This window comes from Mastomys coucha, unplaced genomic scaffold, assembly GCF_008632895.1.
Source record: "Mastomys coucha isolate ucsf_1 unplaced genomic scaffold, UCSF_Mcou_1 pScaffold21, whole genome shotgun sequence".
Classification (NCBI taxonomy): domain Eukaryota; kingdom Metazoa; phylum Chordata; class Mammalia; order Rodentia; family Muridae; genus Mastomys; species Mastomys coucha.
Genome location: NW_022196904.1, coordinates 69,044,505 through 69,056,682, shown reverse-complemented (window position 1 = coordinate 69,056,682; position 12,178 = coordinate 69,044,505). Strand labels below are relative to the sequence as shown.

General features: G+C 48.3%; 1 protein-coding gene across 2 annotated transcripts in view; it reads right to left on the bottom strand.

Annotated features, from left to right (window-relative positions):
• Window positions 1-12,178, bottom strand: part of Acan (aggrecan) — a 64,960-nt gene that overhangs the window by 26,237 nt on the left and 26,545 nt on the right. For both annotated transcript variants that reach the window (XM_031384339.1, XM_031384340.1), the window contains exons 2-6: window positions 8,258-8,334; window positions 5,634-6,017; window positions 3,994-4,168; window positions 2,121-2,248; window positions 435-728 (exon numbers count right to left, since the gene is read on the bottom strand). In XM_031384339.1, the coding sequence (XP_031240199.1) occupies window positions 435-728; window positions 2,121-2,248; window positions 3,994-4,168; window positions 5,634-6,017; window positions 8,258-8,327 (1,051 nt within the window). In that variant the 5' untranslated portion in view covers window positions 8,328-8,334. The remainder of the gene's footprint in view (window positions 1-434; window positions 729-2,120; window positions 2,249-3,993; window positions 4,169-5,633; window positions 6,018-8,257; window positions 8,335-12,178) is intronic.

The window sequence follows — 12,178 nt, the reverse complement described above, 5'->3', positions numbered from 1 at the left end:
AGAAGAAGAAGAAGAAGAAGAAGAAGAAGAAGAAGAAGAAGAAGAAGAAGAAGAAGAAGAGAGAAGAGGAGGGGAGGGGAGGAGTGGGAAAGGAAGGGAAGGGGAGGAAAGGGAAGAGAAGAGAGGCTTTTGGGAGAGAGAGTGTCCCTCTTCATGTAAGACTGGGCTGTCGAAGTGAAATATGAAATGAGCCGTTGTCCGGAAGCGTCGGGATTCAAACTCAGAAGCATATACTTTAAACGCTGTTCTGTGTGGATCTGATGAAACTGGGCTGGATACATTGTGACTCCATTGTCTCTACATTAAGAAGCAGTGAAAACCCAAGACAGGATAAAAATACGGGATTCAGAAACTCAGTGGTCCCTTCCCAAGACCTTACTGGGATCTGATTTTGGTGGCGAGAACCCCCTTCCCACCTTCAGCCCCAGCCTCACCTGTGTAACAGATGGCGTCGTAGCGGGATGAGGGATCAGGATAGCCTGTCTGGTTGGCATGCAGATAGACAGTCCTTACTCCCAGGAGGTTGCCTCCGCAGTTGGGCCGAGCCTTGGAGATGGGGTAGCGCACGCTGCGGTCCGCTAGCCAGCCAGCGCTGCACATGTCCATACCCCCCTGCCAGGCCAGGTAGAGCTGGCCTGTGGTGGCGAGGCGTGCCCCCAGCCTCCGGCACTCGTTGGCAGCCTCCTGGAAGGTGAATTTCTCCGGAGATGTGGCATAAAAAACCTCGCCTGTGAAGGACACGTCACACTGGGTAAGGGTTTCAGTCACATCCCAAGCTGCCTATGTCCCCAAGAGGTCCACATTTTTTCTCGGAGGAGGTCCACATTTTTTCTCGGAGGTTTATCTTTTTATCCTTGGTTCTGCGTTAGTTTCTCACGGCTTGTCTGTCACTCCACACTCTCAACTCCTTTCAGAACTTTTGGGTAGGATGACACCAATCTCCTAACAAGGACCTCTTCCTCCCCAAATTAAAAAAAAAAAAAAAAAAAAAAAAAAAAAAGCTGCCTAAAGAGCAAGGGGTAGAGCGATTGCGAAATCGCGAAAGCCTAGTTGGTTGCTACTCACCTTTCCACCACTAGGGGAGCTTTCCTTTAATACAGGCACTACCCATTCCTAGGAAACCATCCCAAATTCAAAATCGGATGAGAAAAGCAGGCCCCACTTTTTGATCCCTTAGAGTACTGCTTTCCAAACGAGGACCAGTAGTACCCAAGCAGGCCAGTATAGGATAATTTAGGGTCTGCCAGCTTTTAAACAATATTTCCTAAAACTGGCAAGAGTTGTGCTTGAGGGTGGGTAGAGTTGTGGGGAATCTCTGATCATTTATTGCGTTTCAGGTGTCTTTGCTTAGTGATGGCTCAGACAAAAGAACTGTTGAATTTGTCTTGGGTTAGTCAAACATGGGGACACAAATGCTTGTTACTTAATCGAGGCTTTGGCTACTGAGATGAGAACTGGAAGTTAGGCCATGTGGTAAGAAATGTAGGGTATATCGGGGGAGCAATGAGAAGTATATTCAGAGAGTGTGTGGGGTTTCCAGAGAGGTAGATGGGAAAGGGGTGTCATCTACAGGCCATGCAGGGTAACTCTATGTTCAAAATTGGTACCCTTGTAAAAGAAAGAAACAACCAGGTTTCTCTCTCAAACAACTCAACGAAAGGCTCAGGGTAGGACTTCAAGCTGGGGCGAGGGGTGGAAGTGGAGAGAGGGTAGCTGGAAAATGTGTGTCTGTTGTGTCTGCTCTAGAGTGGCGTAGGGGTAGAACCCAGGGTCTGCCACTGAGCTACACCCCAGACTTGAGCATGGCTTTGATGGTACCATGAGCCTTAAGACAGGAAGGAGTTGGCCAGGGATGCTGAGATCCCGGATAAGAGGGGCAGGCCCAGAGGGCTTTGGAATTTGGGGTTTGGTGGTAGCATCAGATGGTTTGCAGATGCCTGTGGCCACTGAGAACCCCTTCAAAGTGAATAGCATGGATTCCATCAAGAAACCATTGCTGTTCATGGCAGGAGAGGACTGAGGGAGGGCCGTGGCCCAGAGGAGGCCTTGTGTAGCTATCCTGAGTGTGATCGTGGTGATGGGGATGGAAAAGGCATCTTGCAGGGAAATGGCTTTCTCACCCTCCATCTCCTCAGCGAAGCAGTACACATCATAGGTCTCATTGGTGTCCCGGATTCCATAGGTTCTCACTCCAGGGAACTCGTCCTTGTCACCATAGCAACCTTCCCGGGGAGTGTGGATGGGGTATCTGTTGGGAAGTCAAAGTGGGAGTGTGACACTAGGAACAGAGGGGACCCCAAACTCACTGTTCTTGTAGCCTTCACCTCCATAGGAGGAGACAGAAGCATAAAACTACCTCTGTCCAAGTCTGCTCTGCATGCCAGCTGTAGTCTCAGTGCTGCTCACAAGTCTGGCTGCCTCTGCTACCAAGGGCTCTTGGTACCAAACACTCTCTCCCTGAAGACACAGTCCACATAAGAGGCCAGAATCTTGTGGGTTTGGCAAACCATGGGCCCCTGTGGAGATCATCTACTGTAGCAGCATGGAGCGTTTACAGACAACATGTAACTGAGTGAACGTGGCTAAGTTTCAACACAACAGTATTTACTGAAACAAAGAATGGGTTGGTTTGGATTTGGCCATGGTGCCAACTTGGTACCACTTGAGTCTTATGTCCACTAAGTGAAGCAGGGGCTGGACTCTATTTACACTTAAACTAAGATCCAGAAATATGAACCGATTTGTTGGCGGACACACAGCTTCCAAATTCCAGGGTTGGGATTTGAATCTAGCTCTTCCCGAGGCCAGTACGTGGACTCTTGCCATATTAGACTGTTGTCTTACTTATTTTTTGTTTGTCTACTAATTTTTGTAGAAAGTGTCATTTCTGGTTAGCTCCAGCTGTTAACTTGACACAGTCTAGAGTGATCTGGAGGAGTCTCAATTGAGGGACTGCTCACATTAACTTGTGACCACGTCTGTGAGGCCTTGAGCTTTGATCAATGTAGGAGAGCCCAGCCTACCATGGATGACACCACCCCTGGACAGGTGGGCCTGGGATGTGTAAGAAAGCTAATGGAGCGTGAGCCTGTGAGTGAGCCAGACTGTGAGCCAGACAGTGAGCCATGAGCAGCATTCTTCCATGGTTCCTAACTCCAAGTGTTTCTGCCCTCACTTACCTCAGTGATGGACCGTGACCTGGAAGAAGCAGGAATAAATCCATTTTTCCCCAACTTGCTTTTGATCAGTGTTTAATCTCAACAGCAGAGGTGAAACTGTAACAGTGAACTTGTGACCTAAGATCCCCTAGCCTGTTCCAGCTTATACAGATGTCTTCCTGAGGCCTTATGGGCTGGCTTTGAAGCTACCTTTAGGATGCCCGTGGGGTGGATAGTCTACCTTCCCAGGCTCGCTACACTGTACTGGGATGCTTAAGGTGGGCCTCGATCTGTTCTGCTTTGCCATGTGGCTCCTAGGACTCACTCAGAAAAGGTGTTTCTAGACACTTTATGTATGTCTCCTCTTAAAAAAAAAAGGATATAAGTAAGCAGGCAATATAAACATAATATATTTTTATATACTATGCAATATATAATATATTGTTGTAATATGTATTGTAATATAATATATATGAACAGGCAATATAAATATAAATAAAAGGCAATAAATACAAATAAATAAAACTCCAAGTTAAAAACTGACAAACAAACAGAAGCAAAGAAACATCAAGAGGAAAAACAGGCAGAGAGGGTAGTGGAGTTCAGAACAAGGTCTCTGGTATTGTCTTCTCCTGGGAGAGTGAATAATGGGGACCTGGGAAGGGACACTGGGTATGTATGTTGACAAGGCTGGACCCTAGACTGGCCAGAGGATCATGTTCGTACCGGCTCAGTGCAGGTCATTGTCCCACCCCATCATCTGCCTCATTCTGCTAGGCCTCTGGTACTTGGCTCTCAGCTCTGACAGTTTTTCTTCTGGGGGTTGGGGTCTTACCTGACTGTCTGGTCAGCCAGCCAGCCTGCATCGCATTGGTGGAAGCCATCCTCATAGGCAGCCTGCAGTTGTTCTGGGGTGGCAATGATGGCGCTGTTCTGTAGGCAAGCCCGCTGTGCTCGGTCAAAGTCTAGAGTGTAGCGTGTGGAAATAGCTCTGTAGTGGAACACAATACCTGTGGGACAGGTGGACCAGAGGGAGAGCAGGTTAAGTGTGAGGTCTGGTTATTGAAGCCCTTGAGAAATGGTGACAAGGATCTAGGGGACCTTGGCCACTACCTGGTCTAGGCTGACATAGTTTATTATAATTGTTTTTATTAATTTGATAATTTCATACATACTTAAAATGTATTTTGATTATATGTACCCCAGCTTCTCTCCTTGACCCCTTCCAGCTATACCCCTAAGCACCCCCCCCACTGAGTCCAACTTGTGCTGCCTGTGTATTCCTGGGTGTGGGGCCATCTACTGGAGTACAGTCAACCTACCAGGGTCTGTACCCTTAAAGAAAACTGGTACTTCCTCCCCTAGAAGCCATCAGATCAGCTGCCAATAGATCCTCAGCTACTGAAGTTTGCTCTTGCTGGAACCCTGTCTCCTCACCAACCTACCCCACCACCTTAACAGGGTGCTCACCACCCCCTCACAAGGCATTCCTTTTAAAACACCTATAATAATTCTGACAATAAGAAAGTTTTTGGAATGAAGGCAAAAACTGTCTCCTTGTGATTTTCTTTTTGTCATTCCAGGACTCTAATCCCTCCCCCTACCCCACCCCCAATCCAGGGAATGGGACACAGAGGGTTCCAGGTCTCCAGTAGCTCAGGGTCATCCTAACAAGATCTTTTAGAGACAAAGGAGATCAAGAAGTGAATCTTCCATCATTTCTTTGGCCTCCGAAGCTGAGAATAAAGAGTGGAGGAGGGGGGCAGGGAAGATCCCTGGATGGCGTGTTAGGAACCCACTTTCACTCATTCTAGGGTCTTGGCAGAAATGTCATCAACTCAGTTGCTTAGGTGCAAAATGGGCACACTCACAAGGCCCTCTGTGAGGTAGGAGACATACCTCTGGGTATGCCTGTGAGGGTTTTACTGAAGAGGCAAGACCCATCCTGAAGGTAGGTGGTACCATCCCATGGTTTGGGGTCCCAGGGTGAAGAAAAAAAGAGAGAGTGAGCTGGGTGAGCACTGGGCTTCATCTTTCTGCCTCCTGACTGTCGGTGCAACATGATCAGCTGCCTCATACTCCTTCTGCCATCTTGCCCCCACCATGGTGGACTGTATCCCCTCAAACTGTGACCCAGAGTAATGCTTTCCTCACTCATGTGACCTTCCTCCCTCATGTGGACTCCTGCCAGGTATCCAATCACAGCAGCAAGACACACTGATATACCCAACAAGTGAAAGATTGTTGGCACATAAGCTGCCAATACCAGGATGTATTTATGTGCCCCACTCCTAGAGTCTCAATCCTACAGAGAACAGCTTTTGCCAGTCAGTCCCACAATAGGGGAAGATAAGGAGTAAATGGGCATGCAGAGGGACTGAGTGGGAGAGCTAGTTACCAAGGTCCACACTGCTGAGGACATCATTTTAGTTCTGTCTACAGGCAACATGGCGTCCCCAGTGGGAGGCCCTTCACCTTTTACTATGACCTCCAGGGTGGCTTCGCTGTCCTCGATGCCATGCATCACTTCACATCGATAGATCCCAGAGTCATTGGAGCGAAGGTTCTGGATCTCCAAGGTGGCATCGCTGGGGATGGCTGGATAGTTGGGGAGTGACACCTTGTCTTGGTAGATGCTGTTGACTCGAACCTGTCCTTCGGTGGCCACCAGCAGTACCACCTCTTTTTCCTTGGAAACACGGCTCCACTTGATTCTTGGGGTGAGGGGGGCAGTGGAGGGGGCAGTGGTCACAGGATGCATGGGGTCGATGAAGTAGCAGGGGATGGTGAGGGAAGTCCCTAGGAGGACCTTCAGTGGGGATGGTTGAGGGATGCTCACGCTCAGTGAGTTGTCATGGTCTGTGAGGAAAGGTGGGAGGACAGATAGATGTGTTAGGAATTATAGAGACCACAAGTCTCTGCCTCCCTTCCCCAGGCCTGGAAATGCAGTCATCCAAGAGGCCAACATCCAGCCCTCCATGTGGGAACCTGGGGATTCCCAGGGAGCCTCACAACACCCTCTCCAGACCAGCATCTCTGAAGGCCTCTGATCTCCCAACCCTAAGACAAAATTCAGAGCCCCCCCCCAAAAAAATAGTTCCAGAAGAGCATTCAAGAGATCTTAAACCTTAGACACCTAGAGGGGATGCCAACCCCTAGATAAACAGGACTCTTAGAGTAGTGATATGTTTGATTCAGAGATTTTGGAAAAATATATAGGAGTATTTATTTTGGATATGATTACTTCTCCACCAAAGGTTTGTGTGTGTAAGGTTTGGCGGTATTAGGAGAGGTGACTGGGTTGGGATGTGCTGCCTCACAGGAGGGAGATAAATCACTGCAGGTGCGACTTTGAAAGGGATACCTTGTTCACAGTCCTGCCCCCAGCCTCCCTGCCTCCCTGTCTGTCTCTCTGCCTCTGTCTTTCTATTTCTGTCTTTCTCTCTTTGCCTCTCTGTCTCTCTGTCTCTCCCCACTGCCCCCGTGTCTTTCTGTTTCCCGTGAGGTGAACCTCTCCCCTCCACTGTCCTTAAGGCATGGTGTTTCTGCCTTGCTACAGACAAGCTGTTTTCCTGAGACATTTTCTCACAGAGGCAGAGACTGTCCTACACATTGGGAGTAATAATTATTAGAATTACAAAATTCTCCATAGCCTTTAAACTTGAGACTGACTTCAAAGACAGATATATCTCATTCAGGGAGGTCTGCTTTGGGCTTTAACTGGACCTTGTAGAAGGGCAAAGCTTTTAAAGTAAAGGATGAGAAGACTGGGGGAGAACAGGAGGTCTTTTTTTTTTTTTTTTTTTAACCTGTAGAGTCAGATCTGGAAATATGGGACTGGGTAGGACAAGACAACATAAAAATTATGGAGTGTGTCCATGGAGAAGACATGGTGTTTCCTGAATTCTGTTGGCATGGGAGAGAGAGAAACAGTCTTCCACACAGCACCTTTCATGGCAGGTCTTAAATTTTTAGAACCCTTCCTTTTAAGAGACACTACAGGTTGAAATAAAAATGTTTAGGATAGTTGTGGCTGGTAGAGACATAGCAGGGTAAGGATAGGGGAACCAGGAATGTCTGGAGTCCAGCCTGGACCTTTTGATGTCTGGACAGATTCCACCATCTCTCCACAAACACCTCCATCTGCTGCCCAGCCCTGACGCCACTGGCCACAGCTTGGCTCTGTAGTAGTGGTCCTCAGGGGATAGCCAGAGGCCACTGCTCAGTCCACCTTGGTGGGTGTCAAAGCTCTCAGCCAACCCTAGTAGACTGTTTTGCTGATGTGGACACATCTCCTCAGGTGATGGCTAGGGGCTGGATATTCATGGATCTCTGAGCATCATTGGAGGTCTAGATAACCACATCTACATATTCAAAAGCTGTGAATCAGGCCAGTATGTGAGTGAATAAAACACTGTGTGTCTTTCCATTTGACCATGGAAATTCTTGTTCCATGACCTTGAAGTCCTGGAGTTTTGCACTGGCATACAGTGGGTTGGGGGAGGGAGGTGCCCAAGCCTCCTCTTGTTCCCACCACCAGGAACAAGCCTTCTCTTATCGCCCTCCCCACTGTTTGAGAGCTCTCACAGACTGTTCAGCCCTTGAGTCCCAGATCCCCACACCACATGTAAAGTTCTTCACTTGTCCCTTGAGTCAGGGGTGGGGAACTCACACCAGGGCTGTGCCCTCACTTCTAGAGGAAAGCCAGTCTTTTCACTGTTGTTCCTCATGTTCTTTTCTCCTCTTGGGTGATCCCACCCGTGCTCCCCCTCTGGCTCCCCATGTCTTCTCTCTACCCCATTCACACTGTGCAGTGGTTCTGAATGAGATCCCTGAGGGTTCTGTGAAGGAGGTTGAGCAACTCTCCTTGCTGAGGGCATTCAGTAGTAGATGCATTTGTAGTAGGTTTTGTGTGTGTGTGTGTGTGTGTGTGTGTGTGTGTGTGTGTGCATGCGCGTGTCTTCCTACTACATCTAGAAAGGGCCATGAAAAGACCAAAAGAAGAGGGAGCAGGGACTGTGTCCCAAAACAAAGTTGTATCCTGTACTCAGAACCCAGCCCCCACTGAATAAAGGAGCCAGGCATAGAACTGTTCTCACCTGGAATTTCTTCTGAGATCACTGCAGCGATGACCCTCAGAGTCACAAAGACCAAGAGTAAAGTGGTCATAGTTCAGCTGGAAGAGATAGCAGACACTTTAGGCACAGGATAGTTAAGGAAGAGATACTGTAATACCATTCATGCCCAAGGCTCTGCAGTCACATTGCACAGCATGAGGCTGCCATGGTTTGGACAGTTTTCACTAAGAAATCCTTTCCTCAGAATCCTCAGCCTTTCTTAGCTTAATTCCAAGAGGGTTGGTACATTGGGCCTCCCATCTTCTAGCCAGTGGAGATTCGTCCTAATGAATTCCAGTGATAGCTAGTGATATGTGCCAGGTGGACCATAGATGCTCAGGTTTATACACTGTTCTGCATATATCTGTGAGCGGATTTGCATAAACACTGGAATCTGTAGGCCTAGATGGCCTCCCCTCCTCAGTGGGTCACAGCCAACCACTGGAAGGCTTTAACAAAGAAAGGACCCTCTCTAAGAGGGAGAGAGACTTCTTCCCTGATGGCCTTCTGGCTGATTTTCTTCTCCCTTTGGACTTGCCCTGAAGGGTCATCTTTTTCTGGGGTGTGAACATGTGGAGCTTCAAGTTGAAGATGTGCAACCAGATGCTCTGGCCTCCTTGTGAGTCTCAGCAGCTCTGGGGACCCACAGAGCCTCCACTTGTATTGTTTGTATTCTCTCCCTTTCCCTCGGACACACACAGACACACACAGAGTCATGCAAGGGGATGCCCTCTGCTGAAATGAAGTGATTGGTCAGTGGTGGAACGCACATAGAACAATAAGATTATAGTGGAGGCGGAAAACTCGCCATTGCCTAGAGACAGTGGACTGTCCCAGTATGATACATTTCTCACCTGTCAGCAATGATGACAGTGCAAACCAATCTACTGAATGCCAACATATGAAAGTATGGGGAACATAATTATGTACGGAGTGCATGAGACTTGGTAATGACAATACATGGAGGTTTCAATGTATTTCCCATACTATACTTTGTGTCATTATTTTAGCATGTATTACTGCTTATCAGAAACATTATAATTGAAAGAGTCCACCATGGACTCACAAAGCAACCCCAGACCCTTAGACCCTTAGCATTTACAGTGTATCTTAATTGCATCAGTGCTCAAGTGTTTTCCTAGCATGCTCGATACCCAGTGACTCACACGTACACACGTGCACACATGTGTGCACACGTAGTAACAGCTGTGCTGAGTGATTGAACCACTTAAGATATGCTCAAGCACACTAACGACATAGGAGAGGGAGAGAGAGGAGGGAGGAGGGAGAAGGGAGGAATGAAGATTGGTGGAGGAAGAGATGGGGAGAGGGGGAGTAAAAGGGGGGAGGGAGAGGGAGGTGAGGGGAGAAAGGGAAGAAGGGAGAGAGAGTTGTTTCTTTAAAGAACCCTAATACGACCCTTCAGATGCAGAGAAATGACAAATGATCTAGCTTCCCTGACAGAATCTGAGGATGACACACCCACTTCAAATTCAGGAACCTTGTATATTTTAGCCAGAATCATGTGTCAAGTTTTTAGGAAAGATTCAAGGCCCTGGCTAGAATCAGGAAGACAGCTCTTGATTAGGCCGTGAGATGAACAAGGACAAGGTGAGAACCTAAGGGTCCTGTGGCCTTCTTATGGCCACGTGAATTAGACATCAAGCTTTTCTGATTTTCATCAGTTGGTCAGTTGCCATCTATGTACACAGATCTGTTGCAACCACCACTTAAAACTCTCCCCTGAACCATAGGGTCTCCCAATTCCATTCAGCAAGCATAACTGAATTTATCAAGTTGTTATCTGGAGCAGTGGCCTTCAGCCAGCTGCATGTAGAAACAGTCTGGATCTCATGGTACCACTGCCTTGGAGGGTACACAACCATGTCACACCCACCTTCTGAGACCTGTACTGTGTGACCCCGTGTTCCCATGTTCAGTGACAGCAGCATTTATTTTTGGTCTAAGAAGGAGAAAGTAAACCTTGGGGGATGGGGCAGTGGTAAAGGACAGAAGGGGACAGAAGGAGCCACAGAGAGCATCCTTCATGGAGACAGGACCCCTGGACTCCACACTTCAACCTCAGATCTGTTGGAGTCCGACCGTCCAGCAGGTGTCGCTCTCTGCTTAGTCACCATAGGCTGGGCCAGCGCAGGGATCAGGGCTCAGCACCCTTAGGAGCATCAAGATTGTGGGGAGTGGAGACAGTGACATTTCCATTTAGGGGTGCCTGGGGAGGAACATTCTGGGCCCAGATCAAGATGTCCCTTTCCTGTCTCTGGAGTTTGACATTTTTGACCATCCATCCTCGACCCATGCCTGAGAAATGAAAGGCCTGTCTGTGTGGCTGAGGGCACATCACCCCCATGCTGTAGGAAGTCTGGAAAGTTCCACAGTTCTGAGAAATGTCCCCTTGCTTCTCCTTAGGGATTTTCTGACTTAGATACTAACCTTAAAAAATAAATTTCTGGGGCCCCAGGTCTGGCACTTTGAGGAGACAGAGTTGGAGAGGGGCTCTTGTTCAAGATCAGTTGACGAGTCAGGGCTAGGAAATGGTTTCCTGGAGGGTCAGGGAAGATCAGCCTGAGGTGTGTTTGCAGAGCAACCTTTACCCAAGACCCAGACACAAAGCTAGCCTGTTCCTCCCTCAGAACACCCTTCACTTGGAAGTCTTGTGTATGTTTCGGAGTTGTGTTTCTTCCCTCGCTCTCCGAACAAGCTGGACATTGTCTGGGACGCAATGGTGCTCTGTGGGCCTTGGGCTGGCTCTGTTTTTCTCCCTGGCTTAGACCAGGAAATGTGAAGGAATGAAAGGGAGGGGGCTGGTGCGGAGTGGGCGGCAAAACTAACTTTATTTCTTCTTCTTCTTAAAAACTTTGGGATAGAATTATTGCAATAAATATGCTCTTGTGTTTGTGCATGTTTTCTCAGTTGCAAAGAAAATAGGGAGCAATTCCATTCTGTCTGGGTTCCAAGCCTCTCAGAGACTCAGTGAGGCTTTTATGCAAGGACACTGACTTTGCCAGCCCACGCTCACTCGTGGACAGAGAGACCTTTCTCAATGGGAAGGAAAGCAAGGACATGGGAAGGGATGGTGCATAGAGGGTGTTGGGGATGGGGAGATGAGAGGAAGGTCTGAGATGGACAGCAGTGGGGGCTCAGGGGCATGGGGGAAGGCTCAGGAGAAAGTCCCAGGATCCTTGCATTCCAGGGATTGACCAATTGTTAGGAAGCCTGACCAGGAAAAGGAGCAGGCTCCTGCTTTTCAGCTGTGTGTGTGCACATGCATGCGTGTATGTGTCTCTCTGTGTGTGTGTTTCTATCTTTCTCTGTGTATGTGTGCCTGCATACACACATGTGCATGTGTGTCTGTCTGTCTTTGTGTGTATGTCTCTGTATGTGTGTGCCTGTGTGTTTGTGTGTAAGCATGTGCCTGTGGTCCATAGTTGGAGGCAGGGACTTCATCAGATCATGTCATTGAAAGTGTAGCTCATTATGTCATTCTGAATTCCTTTTTTAGCAGCTCTGTCAAGACTCAGACTCAGGTCCTGGCCTTGCCGGGTCACTTACTGTCTATTAACACAAGACTTGTTCTTGCTGTTTCACAGATGGAGTGAGATGTCTTGCCAGCTAGTTCATCTCATCTGGGCTGGGCACTGTGCCTTTGGCATTGTACACACACAGGCTGTAGCATCAGCAGGGACTCACCAGTGCCACTCTCTCCCACCACCCACTTGTCAGCCTGTGTGAGACACTTAGAACTGGTGGGTTGGAAGCAATGGAAATGGTTGTGGGAGGGGAGGCTTCCTACCTGACAGGAGGATCAGACTAGGTGCTTTCCATAAAGAAACAAACTGTTTTCATTTCAAAAGCAACACCACCGCCTTTCCAAAAGCCAGAGAA